The sequence below is a fragment of the Excalfactoria chinensis genome, chromosome 3 (assembly GCF_039878825.1).
Source record: "Excalfactoria chinensis isolate bCotChi1 chromosome 3, bCotChi1.hap2, whole genome shotgun sequence".
Lineage (NCBI taxonomy): Eukaryota > Metazoa > Chordata > Aves > Galliformes > Phasianidae > Excalfactoria > Excalfactoria chinensis.
The window spans coordinates 88,949,310-88,965,840 of NC_092827.1; the positions used below are offsets into that span (position 1 = coordinate 88,949,310).

The 16,531-nt window shown below is 41.8% G+C and overlaps 1 protein-coding gene across 2 annotated transcripts; it reads right to left on the reverse strand.

Annotated features, from left to right (window-relative positions):
• Positions 1-205: 205 nt before the first annotated feature.
• Positions 206-15,754, reverse strand: LBR (lamin B receptor). 2 transcript variants are annotated; one of them, XM_072333276.1, is made up of 14 exons: positions 15,618-15,754; positions 13,017-13,197; positions 11,435-11,623; positions 10,382-10,465; positions 9,780-9,957; positions 9,015-9,211; positions 8,205-8,259; positions 6,623-6,817; positions 5,293-5,396; positions 4,798-4,923; positions 4,527-4,695; positions 3,952-4,032; positions 3,727-3,849; positions 206-2,681 (listed from the first exon to the last, which is right to left on the reverse strand). In XM_072333276.1, exons 2-14 carry the CDS (start codon positions 13,179-13,181, stop codon positions 2,521-2,523), a joined length of 1,827 nt encoding a protein of 608 aa, XP_072189377.1. In that variant the 5' UTR covers positions 13,182-13,197; positions 15,618-15,754; the 3' UTR covers positions 206-2,520. The 2 variants fall into 2 exon arrangements, with proteins under 2 accessions (XP_072189377.1, XP_072189376.1); XM_072333275.1 differs by having other exon boundaries at positions 9,780-9,960.
• Positions 15,755-16,531: the final 777 nt, after the last annotated feature.

The following is a 16,531-nucleotide window of genomic DNA, read 5'->3' on the forward strand; positions in this document are numbered from 1 at the left end:
GGCACAGTGGAATGAGGAATGGGGGCTGCAGTCTGTCCCTCACACTTCACCTCTGTCTTTCTTCCATGACATTATAGCACTCAGTCCACAACCACCAATGAGAAAGGAACTCTGGCAAACAGACGGCTATACTTATTAAAAAGAATCAATGCAAACTCTTTATCAGACAACACCTTAAACTGGCAAAAAATAAAAAGCACTACATAATTTTAAGCAAGAGCTTTATTTCAGCTTATATGCTTGTTTGTATTCAAAACAGTTACTTCAAAATCAAATTCACATCAAATTCAGCACATAAATGAAACTGAAGTTATCGGTCAAGACCCATTTCTGAAAGGAAAAGGGTCTGAATTACGGTTTAATAATCTTGTGCGGGAAACAGATAAAACTGGGATGGCAGTAGCAACTCAGAGCTTAAGGGCTGAGGAGTTAAACTGTCCCCAGCTTCAGTACATTTTAAAACACCAGCTGCAAGCCGGGGCAGTTGAACAACTGCTATTCCTACTAATCCAATAAGCAATCATTAAAAAAGGGAGATAAAAAAGCCCAGTTTAATCTGCTCCTTCACACAAGTGAATGCTCTTCAGTGTTGTCACAGGCACTGCTATTTGTCCCAGAAATCAGAATACTTGTCCTACCACATGTTCCTTACAACACCAAAATACAGATTTTCTGAGGACGCTCACAGTCAAGCTCAGCAAGCTACATTATATACACTTTACATGTACAATTGTCATTAAAAAAGCATGTGTGCAAAATAGAGGGTTTTTAATCAATAACAAAAACCCCATCACATGCTGGATTTCAATTACATCAATACCTAAAAAGAACTGAACATAATTAACCAATTGCAACATTCTCTTCTGTTAGTAAACTTCCTGCAAGCAACTGCAGACATACCTGCAATTCCCTCCCTGCTACATTTGGCTCTAATAAGCCTTGGGGAGAAGTTGTGCTATAAATCTCACATAGGAAGTATGTGAAAAGTTAACCCTTGTCAAGATGGAATTAAATGCTAGCTCTAGTTCATTAATGCAAGGTTATCTTAGTAAAATAGAAAGTTACTCTACTCATGAAGCAAAATACTTAAGTGGCATCCGATTTACAGCCAGTTAGACAAAGAATACAACTAATGCCTAGAACACATACATTAGTCAGAAATCCCAAATATATACAAAAATATATTAGAACGTGGTTGAGTTGAACCACAGGCTCATGTAAAAAATGTTGGTTTAAATAGCAGTAGCAAAAAAATAGCTATTATCTCTATCTGCAACAGTACAAAAGGCAAAACCTACATATGAGGTAGCAATGCCAAATTGGGAAGAGAAAAAAACCAACCCCACAAAAAAAAAACCCACTTTGGACAGAGGAGCACTTACCACATTTTCATAGCAGATCTGTCAATACAGATATTTAAATGAACACTTCAATTGTTCCGAGAATTAATACATTAATTTACAAAACCCTTTATTAAATGAACACTTTTAAGATTAAAAAAAAAAATAAGGACTGGAAATGGATTTAGTTAAAAATTTCTCCTTGTTCTTAGAAAAGTTAGCGCGTTTTCAAACCCAAACACTGTACAGCAAAAAACCTGGAAGCTTTATTATACACACTTGGGAAACGCTATGGTACATTAAGACATATTTTACAAAGACCAGAATAAGCCAACTGTGGTCATTTTACTCTTTCCTGTCAAATATGCACATGCTGCACCTTTTGCTACTCCTGCGCTCGCTGTTAAGATGCCAGATTAGAATTCATCGCTCCCACAGCTCTGCCTTTGTATCATCTACCTTCAGGGGTCTGAGCCCCTGCAGGGGGGCTGGGGCACTGCCAGGGCAGCTCGAGCATCCCTCTTGCCTCAAGAAAGGGGAGATGGGATGGAGGGGATATTTGTGCCCTCATTTGTTCCCATCCATCCATCCCTCTGTCAGGCACAAGTCAGGAGGGGCCACTCAAGAGCCCTCCTGACCAAAAATCCCACTACCCAGAGCCAGGGGCCACAGGGCAACAGCACAGAGAGTGTGGGCCCACCTGGGGGCCAAATCCTCCGCTCACAGCATTGCTGCCCAGAGCCTCTGCTCTCTGCACTCAAGACAGCTCCGTCAGACATCTGAAGCTAGATGGTACAATTAACGCCAAAAAAATTCACTGGATGGAACTCCTGTATTTATTGTATTAAGAAAATAATATACTTTACATCACAGTGCTTAATTAATGCAATTTAAAAAAAAAAAAAAAAGAATAAAATAAAATGTAAACTCAGAATTCTAGATAAAATTTAACTTGAAAAATTAGGGCTCCAAGACTTTTTAAAATTCACCTTTTTTCTCTTAAATTGAGGTCATAGACAGTCAGTTCACATAACTCATAAGCGTTTAGGATTACTTGTAAATACCTGTTGAAGCACTCCATCGTTTGGTCACATTTAATGTTTAAAGCCTAGATAACGAATAGACCAAGTGCAAAGGTGAGAGGTATATTTTAATCTGTGGATCGGGTATCCGGAGTGCTCTAGTAGATGTAAGGAAATATGCGGTACGGTACACGCTGACAATACCTTTCCCAGGCCAAACCATATTTTTTCTTACAATGATGTTCATCGCGAGCTTCTCGATGAACAAGCAAGCAGATGAAATAAATCACATAGAAATACGGCAAAATGTGATTAAAACCTGTAAAATAAAGCGTGAGAGATCAATTTGAATGCATGAACAATTCTGAACATTTTAGCTGTGAGCAACATGTGGTGACGTGAACTTGTTAAGAGGCTGAAGCACCTTCTGCTCAGAAAAAAAAGCATCAAATATTCAACAGGACAGTGCACATATAATGTGACGTTTACGTGTGAGTGGGAACACCTCTTTATCCTCCCCAAATAAGCTTTATATTCAGTCTCAAAACCCACTACTTCACTCTGTGTATACAAACCTAGCACAAGTTGAAGCTCTTTGACTACCAAAACCACAGCTCTGAGCTGCCCAGGATTTCTGTTTTGGGTGTGGATGGTAACTACCTCTGCTCAGAGCGCACCCACTCCCACCATGTGGCTACCAAGAGAGGATTCAAGTTCCTCATTTTTATGCAGGAATCCTCTTCTAACATACTGTCTACAAGTGTTTTTGCTAGCCAATATTGTCTACTTTCAATTTAAAATCCCAAATCCCTACGCATACATTTCATTCCTGGTCTCTGCTGATACTCAGGGCCTTAACTACTTCATCAAAGACCCACTCTGCTACAACTCCCTATGTCCCACAACCTGCAGAAGCCAAACTGTGCCATTGGGTTGAGTAGCTCTGCCTCGAAACATCTGCCATGTTCATTTGTGTTCCTGCATCAAAAGGAAACTCCTTCAGGCAAAAGGGAAGCCTAAAGCCATTTTTCTAACTTGCATGAATTTTCCAGCTGTATAGAAACAGCCTCTGAAAACATTACAGTTACCAGCAGTAACCTTAAAATGAAAAAGGAAGAACTTGTTAGCAAACAAGTCCCACTATTACTAAATGATAAAGCATGAGAAATAAATATCAAGTCTTATTAACATACAAAGGATCAGATTTAAGAGGAAATAGATGTCACATCAAGCTTGCAACTCAGAAATTTGCCATTAATTTAATGAAACCTTTTATCACCCCACTTATCAATTAACATTTCAAACTGAGATCCCTAAATGTACAACCATTTTAGATAGAATCTCCCTCTGGCTTAGGCACTTACCACAGGGTAGGGACCACGCAAGCGCCATGATGATATCACCGAGGTAATTGGGGTGACGCACAAACCCCCACCAGCCTGTGACAAGAAGTCCTTTTCCAGTGGCAGTGGGTATAACTTTCAGATCTGTGAATGGAGCATTGCGGTCAATACAGCAACAGAAACATGCATGTCACGAGTCCAAAGGGACATGGTGAAGTAATTGAATAAATAAAAAGATGCACTTACAGGACAATTTGGGATCTGCTGGATTCCTTCGGAAATTATTTTTCTGAGAATTTGCACTACGGAATATGTAATACCCAACACCTGGAAATAAATATTATTTACTTTGTATTTTCAGTATTTTCTACCTCTTTGTGCTCTTCAACAAAAGCTCTCACATGCTGCTTGTCACTCTTACTGCACTGAAATCAATCCTGTTTCTGAGGAAGACACTCTCCAGTTCCCAGAGCTCTAACAAGCTAGAGATGCTACTGGACAACTGTCACATGTGCTGTAGCATGTTAATGACTAACTTCTAAGATTTTGGAAAAGCTGCACTTTCACATCTTACTTTCTGTTTATAACTGACTTATTGTTTGTTTATGTAGCACTGAGTCCGAAATCCAGGTAAAGTGACATGTCACAGTAGATAGCTCTACAAGCAGCCCAGTACTGAGGTGCCTACTCCATTGACCCAGAGCATATTTCATAAACTGACTGACTCACCACAAGCATACAACATTAAACGAACCAGGCAATGATCTGAAAAGACCACTATATCATTTCTATCAGTAACAATAACATTTACTGTAACTTACAGTTCAGAATAGTAATTGCAGCTGCAACGGGCCAAGAAATTGCAACAGGGTGTCCAACTAAATAGAAGGCCTGCAGACTGTAGACAAAGGGAACCCACACCAGATCTCCAAATGCTAGCATGAATCCAAATCCATCATGGGTAATATCCATTGTAGTCAAAACAGCTTCCTAGAAATGAGGAAGGAATAAAGAATTTACTAAGCTTCATTATCTAAACAACGTAGTTAGAAATAGCTTGAGGTTAATACAGAGCTGAAGACTGTACTGTACCTCATTCCAAAGAGCATCCACCACATACAGAAGCTGAAAGCTGTTCACAAGTATCATTGACAGCGATGGCATACTTTGGTTATATATCTTCATCTCAGCCAAGAGCATTGCCAAGTTTATAACAACCTAATTTAGAATGAAATGATTATAAATTTTCCTCAAACAACTGTTTTTTTCTATCATGCTAAAGAGCATTTTAATAAGGATGGTTTTGACTGATATTCAAGACGTAAAATACATCCTGTTTCATGAGCAAGTTTGTACTAATGACTTTTCCAAAGCCATAGAATCAGCATATTTGCACTCTCAGAGGGGTTTTCATTCCCCACAAAGCAAACAAGCTATAATGTAGGAGTTGTCCTAAGGTAAACAGAAATGATCCTTAAATTTTTATCAACACAAAACTGCATTTTCTTTTTCCGTTTTTAAATACTTATTGTATCTTTAGCACCGATCATAGAAGAAAATGTGAAGTAGCTCAGCTTATTGACTCACCCAGCCAATTAATCCCGGACGCAACTCACAGAAGTATTTCAGGTCAAAACTGCCAATACGAGGGTTTAATTCGTGTCCAGTGAAGAAGTCATAAACGAGATATCCTGCAAGATGAGACAGATTCCTTGTCACTACTGTTGTCCCTTTCATCCATCACTACACTCCCTATAAGGCACTTGCTACTCCCTATTACAGTTTTCTCATTATAACTGAAAAAGCTTTAAATTTGGGGGGGGAGAGGGAAGAAGAGTAAGAGAATATATGCAAAATATGAAGCAAAACCTAAATGGTTTGTATTTTAAGAGGTCCAAATATTTTAGCTACTAGAAGGACTAAACACTGCAGAAGTTACTGTAGTTTTATCTCTCTTTGACTTTGGTCCATGTTTTCAGCTTTATCCCAAAGCTCTCACTGCTTCCACGGCCATAATGATCTTACACTAATTAATTCCACCTCTTCTCCTACTACTTTACTCTTCTCTGCGAATAAGAATTCCTTCAGCAATGACAACAACCCAACCATCAAAGAAGATGGCCAAGAAGGAAATGCCTTGATTTCTAAATAGCCTGTGCTGAGTTAGCTACTGGAAAGCAGTGTGCAGAACATCTGCAGAATGTTACTGTGCCACTTAAAGACTAGAAATGCACTGAAGAAAGAAAGTATAATCATTATTCCACACATATGCAGGCTGCACTGACAAAAGAACTAAGGATATCTAAACACTTCATTCCAACATACTAAAGGTTCTATGAACACCTTAAGTTACTTTATGATCCCTTTTCTAAGCACACTGTTTAATGTTTAGTGCTGACTGACTTCTCAATATCAGCTGTCCTACAAAGACATGCATATATCTAACAATTTCCAGATGTGCAGTTTGATGACTGAATCAAAACTGCCTTTTAAAAACTCAACTAACTAGATATACAAGTGGGCAGTAAAAGAAATGCTACCTTTAAAATGCTGCTTTTGCTATGTTTTATTTTATCTGGTCTTTCTTTTCCTCTTCAGTTAACTGCCTTTATCTCAACCCATGAGTTTTCCAATTTTCTCTCATCCTACTGCAGGAATACAACCCTACTTGACTGAATGGCATTTAGCTGCCTGCTGGGGCTTAACCTATCCAAGATAACCCAAAGAGAATATTAAGCATTTTTACACTACCTGTGTGCAAACAAAAAACGCCATTCAACTTGCAACATTACTTTTACATCTGGAGAAAGTAAAAGTCAAGATATTCTAACAACCTACCTTAAATCTAACCTAACTCATAAATGTGAACTTGCAGCAAACAGACATAAATATATTATCTGAAATAATTATAACTCACCAGAATTTCCACCTGGTGCTAGGTCTTCCTCAGGTGCTTTCAAAGACCGAATATACAAATAAATGCTCAATGCCATGGAAAAAACTGCAGCTGACACTGCAAACTGCATGAAGTGATCGTACAAATAATGAAGTTCAAACTGAAAATACAGTAAGGTTCCAATAGCTGCAGCAGTCAAAACAAAAGCATAAAACCCTAAAGGATGTAGAAGAAAAACATATTAGCTAAAAGAAAAATACCATTCTTAGAAACTACCCAGTCCAGCCTTCCCACACTTTTGCTTCGAGGGAGGGAAAATTTAGGTTTGATATCAGGGAGAAGTTCTCTGCCAACAGTGAGGTGAGGTGCTGGCAAAGGCTGCCTGGAGAGGTTGCGGATGCCCTGTCCCTGGAGGTGTTCAAGGCCAGGTTGGATGAGGCGTGGGCAGCCTGGTTGAGTATTAACTAAAGGAGGTTGGCAGCCCTGCATGCGGCAGGGGGGATTGAAGCTTCGTGATTCTTGAGGTCCCTTCCAACCCAAGCCATTCTATGATCTATAACTCTATAATCTGTTCCACATCCCATGCTCTTGGCTTCACATTTCTGGGGCACCACAGTGTACCTTAGGTATTCCATCTGTGTTCTGACATTTCCTTTGCTCCTTTTCAAAAAATTAAACAGCAGAATGCTCTGAGCACTCCTCAACTTTTACAATATAGGATTCCATTTCAAATCCTATGCTAACAGTGGACAGTGCCACCAATACTGGATAATGGCAGGAGGTTACAGAAATCCTCTGTGGAACAGCTCAAGAAACATTTTCTTCTACAGGTATTTATTTATCCTCCTATTATCTTGTACCTTGATTCAGCTACCAGTAATTAAAATAACTGTCAAGTCAAAATCCAAGCACAAAAGTTTTGTACTTTGAGAATACAAAACCACAAGTAGTAGAGTGATGCACAAATAAAAGGTGGCAGCTGCAAACAGATATTCCACAAGTATTTTCTATGAACACTTTCACAGAACTGCAGACTGGGCGAGTATGGCAGGGATCTCTAGGGGACGACTTGTGCAGCCCACCTGCTTAGCAGATCCACCAAGATCAGGTTGCCCAGGCCCACAGCCAGCCAGACAACTTTTGAAGACCTCCAAAGATGGAAATTCCTCCACCTCTCTGTCAGTGCTCATTCTCACAGTTAAGAAGTGTTTCCTGACGTTCAAACAAAATATCCTGCCTTTCAGTGCCCTCTGCGTGTTGCCTTAATCATCGTCCTTTTCTCAAAGAGGTTTTCAAAGTTGCTTTGTGAATTAGCCTTTGAAGAAGCAAGAAAATGGCTTTCTGGAACCATCCAAACCACATGGCTTCTTTCCTTCCTTTCCTAAAAGCTGAAAAATAAATGTAGGACTACGCCACTACTACATACGGAAGTCAAAAAGCAGAAGTTTTCAGGCAGCATAAACATGACTCACTGTTACTGCAGATACCTGGTCTAACCATAGAGCGCATCCTTCTTCATTTGTTATCTTTACTTTGTGGTTCTGAGTACCACAAATCTGGCAGGTGTACTGAACCTCTGAATGAGCAATTGCAACATGCTTACCATTGATCCGGTACTGCAGCTTCCTTCCAGTCGAAAGAGGCAAGCCTTCCACAACCTAGGGAGGAGAAAGTACTGAAGTTTCAACTAAATACTATTTAAGAGCAAAGGAAGAGAAGAAAAATCCAGGATGTCTCCAGCACAAAGATATTCAACCCCACTAAACAGCTGGACACATGGAAATCTGAAGACCAGACTTCATTCTCAAAAGCACACCTTAGATCTCAAAAGGAAAAGGGTAACTGTTTAAAATAAAAAGCATTTTTTCCTAACCAGCATCAAGGAAACAGAAGCTTCACTAATGTTAAATGCATAAGTATAGAACAGTTTGACTAATTCCAATACTCTTTCATAACCTGGCAGTATCCCTCAAGTCACACAAAGAGTATGATAGACCATTTAGCTGGTCAGTACAGCTAGGGTAAATAGTAGCAACTCTACAGAAATGAAAGTTGCAGTGTAAAGCAAGGAATATTTCTTCTACTGGTTATCAGTAGAACACTGGATATCAAAGAGTCTTCAGGTTTAAAAGTCAGATAACTGAAATTCTTCTAGATTTCTATTAAGCAAATGTTATCCACACTTTGATTTGAACTCCTATACTGTGCAATCTGCCTTTTCCACTGTAGCACTATGAAATGCACTGACATTAAATTCTTAACAAACTGTGATATTTTAAACTTAACAAAAATCAGTATTAACCAAAGGAATTAATCTACTTTCAACATCACTGTATTACAGGCACAGCCCTCCCTTCGGTCTGAACCACAAATGAATTACCCACAAAGACCCAATTCCTGCTGACCAGCTTACCTTTCCTATCGGCAGTAAGGAAAACAGAGCTTGAAAGAAAAACCACAGGAGAAAGACACCAAACACTTTAGCTTCCCAAAGACTTTCAAGTGCTGGGAGAGGAGGAGGGAAGTTCAGAAGGCTGGGATCATCTTGTTTGCACATTAACAGTAAGTACAATACAGTAGCAGGCAGGAGAAGCATCAGCACAAAGGTCCCTGTAAAGAGACATCATGTAATATTAGAAGATAAACGTGGAAAATAAAAAACTCATTTCATTACCAACAACAGATATTGATTAATAGGAAATAAGAGGTCATTTTCTAACCCTGTAGCAAAGCAGCAGCAGTCTCCCAGTCACATCATAGGACACAGAGACAAACCTCCCACTCCCTACAGAGGGCAATGAAGCAAACTGAAGGACTGCATCTACCATGTGCCTTTAAAACTGCCCAAAAAACTGTACAAAGAATACTTCAGTTTTGAATTGAAAGCACCTAGCTCTTGAAAACAGAACAGCTTCATTAGTTATTTCCTACTAAAATTTAAGCAACATTTAAATCTCACTGTGCAAGACCTCCGCTGTATTTCACAAGAGCACCATACGCAACACGGCTTTTCTTTGACTTCTGCCAATGTCATTAGAGACTACTCGATGCACCAATATGGTTCTGGAGTCCACAAGTAGGATCCACAAACAAGATTAGCTCTTCACAAGAGTACAGTCAATAATTAAAATAATAGGAACTACTCATTTTCAGCTGTTACCAGAATGTGCACACGTACCAAATCTTCCACCAAATTCCAGTTCCTTTGTTTTTGATGACGGTTTCTCCATAGTTTTTATTGTCTCAAAAATCTTTTTCTCTGAATAGATCTCTTCTTTTTTCTTTTCTTCTCTTCTTGAACGCAGGCTGTACTGATCGAGCACACGCTCCACTTCCATGTCTGGTTTCAATTTTTGCTGCTAATGATGAGAAAGCATTTAGAAACAAAATACAGAATCCTAGCAATCTTAATTTATTTTGCTGTGATAGTTTAGGACATTATTCATGTTTTAAAAAGAATAAAAATCAACAACCATATGTGTTCTACTTCGACACAGCTCTTAAACAAAAGCTCTCCAAAAGCCAGTAGAACACAAGGAACAAGTGAAGGCCTGATGAGAAAACAAACAAGAAAAATCTATCTCACGCAGCTCTAACCAGCTCTTTACCTTCTGACAACTTCTCTCCCCTGAACTCTAGTCAGCTGAACAGTAAATGTATTTTCTATGTTGCATTCTAATTTCTCCTCGATAACTGTATTGCCTGTTCCTTGGGATTTCTAAGCTAAGATAGAACACAACACAAAACTAAGATGCACAACAATATTGTCTGTTGTCATACCTCCAAGAGTTTGCTGGATGTGTCGTTTCTTTCTGTACTGTCAGGTTCACCGTTGTACCTTCTGGTGTTGTTCTCACTTGGTTTCTGGTTAAAAGAAACACAGCATTTCCAGAAAGATAAAACTATCTCCGTTAAATGTGAGTATATTATGAAGAACTAAAAACACGAACAATCTAATTCATTCCAACTGCAACTGTTGTCTTCTCTGTGTGAAACTAAGTGGGTTCAAAACCCCAAATATGCACAGTTTCAGCTCAAAAAAGAAAGGTGAAAAACCCATTCAAATTAGGGGGGGAAAACCAAACAAAACCGTTCTTTTCTTAAATTAAACAGTGAAATTAAGAGGTAACATGGAAGCTATTCTGTTTTTTAACTCATCAGTAGGAAGTGCCAAGTACAAAGTACACGTATATTTAGTAATTCTATTTGTGAAAGCAGAGGAAATTTCAGTGTCCTACATATGACTCTGCTCTGCAGGACTGTGAAAGTTTGATTTTCTATTAAACAGCACCCGAAGAAGTAAATTCTTTTCAAAATACAAACAGGAAAACCCACACCCAACAGATGGATCCGACTCCTCAATTAAAAGCCAGGAGAAGAACGTAACAAATATTTTAACCTTTTTGTCCAAAGTTAAGTGTAACTGCTGGCTACAAGCTAAAAGTGAGCATACGGTCCACAGGCTATTGGTCACACAGCTAAAAGCAGTTCACTGCAAAACAGAAACCACAGTAATTTCACGGTGCCAAAGGATGCTTTCAGAATAAGTAATTTACTAAACTAAGCCCAAGCATTTAATCCGAGAACTTCACAGCACCACCACATTCAAGCAGAACATAAAATACATTTCCATAACCTCCTCTCAACTGGCAAGCTACAAAGCCTATTTCCTAAGGAGCAAGGTGTTTCTGCGATGCCCTTCTTGCAGCTAATTATGCTGCTCGGGGAATATGAAGTACACTTAGCTCTTCCAATAACAATCCCTGTATGCATTAAAACACAACTGGCAAAAACACAACAAAAAGTTGCAACTGAAAACAAGCAAAGCAATACCGGTAGAGCTAAATTGGCGTCCTGAATAATTTTCTTTTTGTCATCTTTATGCTCTCTGCTATGGGAAGAAGAGCGACGTCTGCCTTTTGCTGGCCGACCAGGAGATCTGGATCGAGATCTGCTTCTGCTTCTTCTGGAAGGAGAGCTTGAAGAAGACTGGCCTTTCCTTTGCTTGAATGATGATTGTAACTAGCAGACAGAGGAGAAAAAAAAGCAATATCTTACCTTCAACATTCAAAACAGCTGTAGAAAATTTGTGGTTTTTTGGGACAACGTCTCTGGCACAGTTTCACACAACTGTCTCCTATTTCTTTACTGATGCTGTACAAAACTGGTTAACAAAGTGCAATTACAGCATACTCATTTTGCAGGTAACACCCAAATAATCTTGCCCCAAGTTCAACCGAAGACGATTCCTGCCAAAGCTATAGGAATCAGGAAGCCACCAATGTGAGCACCGAGCTCATAAGCCTAACATCCTCTTAAGCACAAGGCTTAAAAGAAAGCCTACCATTTCATTTACTTGGCTTTATCTGTACATCTGGCACGTCAAGGTGTAACAATCTGCAAAAGGCAGTATAGCTTGTATCAACATAAAAAAAGTCAACGAAATCATTAAATTATATGTGAAAACTGCCATCATAAAATTTCCCTGCAAGTAGACATGTTCATTTCTCTGCTAAGTCTGCAATCCTAGCCTTCCGATTCAGAATTTACACATGACTTTTATAAGACACAAATGCTTTACTACAAAGGAAGGTAATTTTTCAGCTTGAGTTAGCTGACCCGCGAGCACAAAGTAAACAAGCTAGATATAAAGCAATGGACAAATGTCTGTAGTTCAAGGTAGAAACATTTTGTCCCAGAATAAAAAGCCAGTCATGTACACCACTGCCAAAAAGATACAGTTCCTATAAACTAATACCAAGTCTCCAATTACCAGCTTTATACACAACTGTACAGTGGGAATAATGCAAGAATAGTTATGTATAGTTAGAATAATACTAGTTGTAAATAGATAGCCAGAGGGTATCTATAGGAAAAACTCACCAACTCTGAGGCCTTCAGTCAAGATGGAAAATGTTGAGGCTTGCCACCAGAACTCCACAAAGGAGCAATCTCCAGAAAGAGATATTATCTTAGTAGTGGTCAGCCCTTAAATGAAATCTAGGAGAGGTGGAGTCAAGCTCCACCCTTTCCAGGAGCACACATTCCCCTGTGCTCCCGTAGCTGACCCAACACTTGCCTCAGGTGGTTTAATCCGAGGTTTCAGGCTGTGATGAACAGTTTCCCATATTTTTTTATGAACAATCGTGCTGTAGCACTCCTGAAAGACAACACTTTTTTCCCCCCTAAGCATACTGCTGCTTTTTCAGCATAAAGAACACAATGGGGCCTCTTTATAAGTACAATCAGCATACTGAATGTCTTATGAGATGTCACACAGGTAAGATCTATTATTTAGCACCAGCTTTTGAAGATAGCTAAAGACTACCTGTTTCTAAGATGCATTCTTACCTACATTACCAAATAACATGGTTTTCTGTTAGAAATACTGCTATTCACACAAAGGCACACTCACCTTTATATCACTTTCCTTCAGAGCAAGTTCAGTACCATCTTTGTACTTCACAGTATAAAGATGAGAGGCATCATCATAACTAGTCACTTGCACTTCATAGTACAGGACACTTCCTGGCCAACGACCCATCACCACCTCGCCATCAGCATACTTCCGGTTTGGCATTTTCCAAAAGCAATACCTAGAAAACAAGTTAATTATTAGTAACCACAGTAAAAGATATTGACATCACCTGAAGTTCTGTCTCACATCTCAATATATAGAGTCAGGGTGTTTTAAAAGTCTGTGGTAAAACACATGGAAACTTACATGCTGTCACCATTTGTATTGATGAACACTACAACTTGGAATAGGAAAAATCAGCAAGTTTTGTTTCAAAGCATTTTAACTTGTTTGCTGTAATCGTGAAGCCACACAAGGAGATTGAAACAAATATTTAACAAGATACTTACACATCACACATTAACTAACCTGCAGCAGAAATTCAGGGTCTTTGGCAAAAGAGAAAAACTACTGTTAATATGCAATCAGATCGCCTAGCACAGTAAGGGACAGAGCCAAGCCAGGCTGCTCCATCAGCTTTAATTGCCTTTTCCTAATGCTGCTGTTGCATTTTACATATGTAGTTCTCCAAGATAGAAAGAAGAAAACAAAAGCCTCAGCAAAATTGTCCCGAATGGATTTTATTGCTAGTGTTGCTGCCTGCTTCACAACAGAAGGATCTGTCCATCTCCTTTGCTGTATAACATTTGAAGGAGTGAGAAGATTAAGCTTAACCATTCAATTTCACTGCCACTTGCTAATTAGGAAAATGACCACCTACACAACCTTAAGAGTTCTCCACTACGTCTGTCACAACCCCAGTGCCACACTGTCTCCCTGTTTGGTTTGCTCCCCCAGAAGTCAGTTCAGTATCCATGCCAACTGCTGTTCATCCACCACACTCGCTCAATGCCACTTTCCTCCTCCTCTTCCAAACACAAAGCTGCAGACCTGCATACCAAGCCCAGCCACAGCTTTTACCAGATGTCCTAACCTGACCTATGCCCTCTTTGCTTCTGTAGCTCCTATACCTCAGCCTACTGTTTCTTCTCTTCACCATTAACATCTCAGGCACCATCTGTAAACTCAGAGTCCGACCAGGACTCAGCTACCAGATCCTACAGCAAAACCTATGAAGAATGGAACCTTTGGTTCTTAATTCCTTTCAAAAAAGAGAAACGCATTTTCACAGCGTTCTTATCAAAGACATGCAATTATTTTCCCAAGTAGAACGACCTTCACCTCCTCCAGCCTTGCTCTCCAGCAGCGCAGAAGTTAGAATATGTGGCTGAAGGAGATGAAAGTGAAAAACAGTGAAGTTATTCAGCCTGAGGTAGATCTCAGTGATACGGGCTAGTAAGTATTTTAACTGCCTAAGTGCTATTTGGTGATTTGAAAACAATGAAGAATATTAGTAATGGGAAGACCTTGTTTTCCCTTTAATATTAAAACATCATAACAAGGCTGAAGCAATAACAAAACCTATTACAAGTTATTCTGTCAAAAAACTACTACCTTCTCCTATGCCGGCGTATCTCATTGAGGGAGATCTGGGATCCTCATTCCATATATCCCACTTCAAAAAGACCTACACCTTTTAAAGGCAGCCTTCATCTGCTCAGGCAGCAAAAATCGCTGCCAGCATAAAAAAAACCACAACAGGACACCTGAAAAACGAAACTACCAAAGAAAACCAACCCCCAAAAACAGGCACCTTAGAAGTTACGTTTTTAATCACCATTCCTTCAAGCTCAACACACATTCCTGCCAACTTTCAGTGCGGGCATCAGCCCACCATTCACCGCAGTCCAATAGGAACTGTTTAAATCCAAAGGGTTTCTAAATACAACTCCAAGTTGGCTCACAATGCAAACTACTTCATACAAGGAATGCTGCACTATACAGATAGATACACAGGTGCCCGCTGCCCTGGGCAGCCATACATCCTCCTCCTCCTTAAGGATGCTCTCACAAAGCATACGGAAAGGCACGGTACTGAAAATTATAAATAGGAAGAAGTCAGCTCGTAAGAAATGGAACACAAAGTTGCAAGCAAAACAGAACAACACAAAACAAAAGCACAAGGGTAACGAATCTCTCCCTTCGGGCAGCGCTCCGCCGGAAAGAGCGAGCCCTCACGGCGAGGTCCCCCCGTGCGGCCGCAGCACCGTGTTGACAGGAAGGGAGCCGCTCGAGGGGCGGAGAGGCCGCAGGCTCCGCACGCTCCGCCCTCCGGGCCCGGGCCTGGCGCGGGGCCCCCGCCGCAGGGGAAGGGAGGGGCCGCGGCCGGCCCGGCGGAGGCGAGACACACCTCCATGCGGCTCGGCCCCGAGGAGCGGGTGCCCCGGCGGCCCGATCGAAGCGAGGAGCGCAGCCCCCCCCCCCCGGGCCCACCCCGCGCGGCCGTCCGCCCGCCCACCCTTCCGCCGCCCTAGCGGGGCCTCCGCGGGGCCGCGGCCCGCAGGCGGCGATTGGCCGGAGCCGCTCCTCGCCGGGCAGGCCGCGGAGGGGGGGGGTGTGTCCCGCTCGGTGCCGGCCCCGGGGCCGCCGATCCCTTACCTGGCGCCCGCCCCCAGCGGGACTGGCAGGAGGCGGCTCCGCGGTGCGGCGGGACCCGGCCCCGAGCGCGGTGCTCCTCAGCCGCGGGAACGACCGCCCTGAGCGACGGTTAGGGCCGCGCGACGGTCCGTCCCACGGGCCCGCCCCTTCCCGGCGCCAAGCGCGCCGATTGGCGGGGAGGGGCCGTTTGAATCGCTGCCGGCCCCACGCCATTGGCTGCCGGGCGATGGCGCGGTACTCGCGCCCGGCGCCGTTCCGCTGCCGGGAAGGCCGCCCCCTGACGGCGGCCGATAACGGGCCGGAAGAGCGGGGCGGGAGGGCCGCGGCCGCCGTCGGCACAGCGCCGGCCGTAAACAGCGCGGGGCCGGGCGGACGGAGCGCCTCGTTGAGGCGGGGATGGCGGGAGTTTGACCGGGAAAACAGCACGTCCGTAACGGTTACAATACGCACAGTCTGTGTACCTGCTTTAAAGGCCCTCCGCGTTGTCTGTGTGGTGACACGTGAAAAAAAGGCAGCTAAGTGAGGTTAAAGCCTCAGCAAAAACAGCCATTGAGACTGTTTGTTATCGCCAGGTTTGCTGGCAGGGTTGGAATATGGATATATGGATCGAACCATCTCTGCTCAGCTGTTAGATGGAACAAATAGGAAACCAGTTAGACCATCGTCTTCTAAATAGGCCTCTGCCCTGCTACCAGACAAGCTCTCTATGTCTGCACAAAGACCTCAGAAGCAGAGAAATCTGCCCACCAACACAAAGTGTCTTGTTCTCAACAGAAAACTGACTAAAGGCTTCTCCAGCTTTTCATATAACAATAAACGTTAAGCACTGCAGTATCACATCCACCTGAGAACACCAAGACAGCCCTGTTCCCTTCAGATTGCATTCCTTCCAACCTCTTGATTTCACTAAGAGA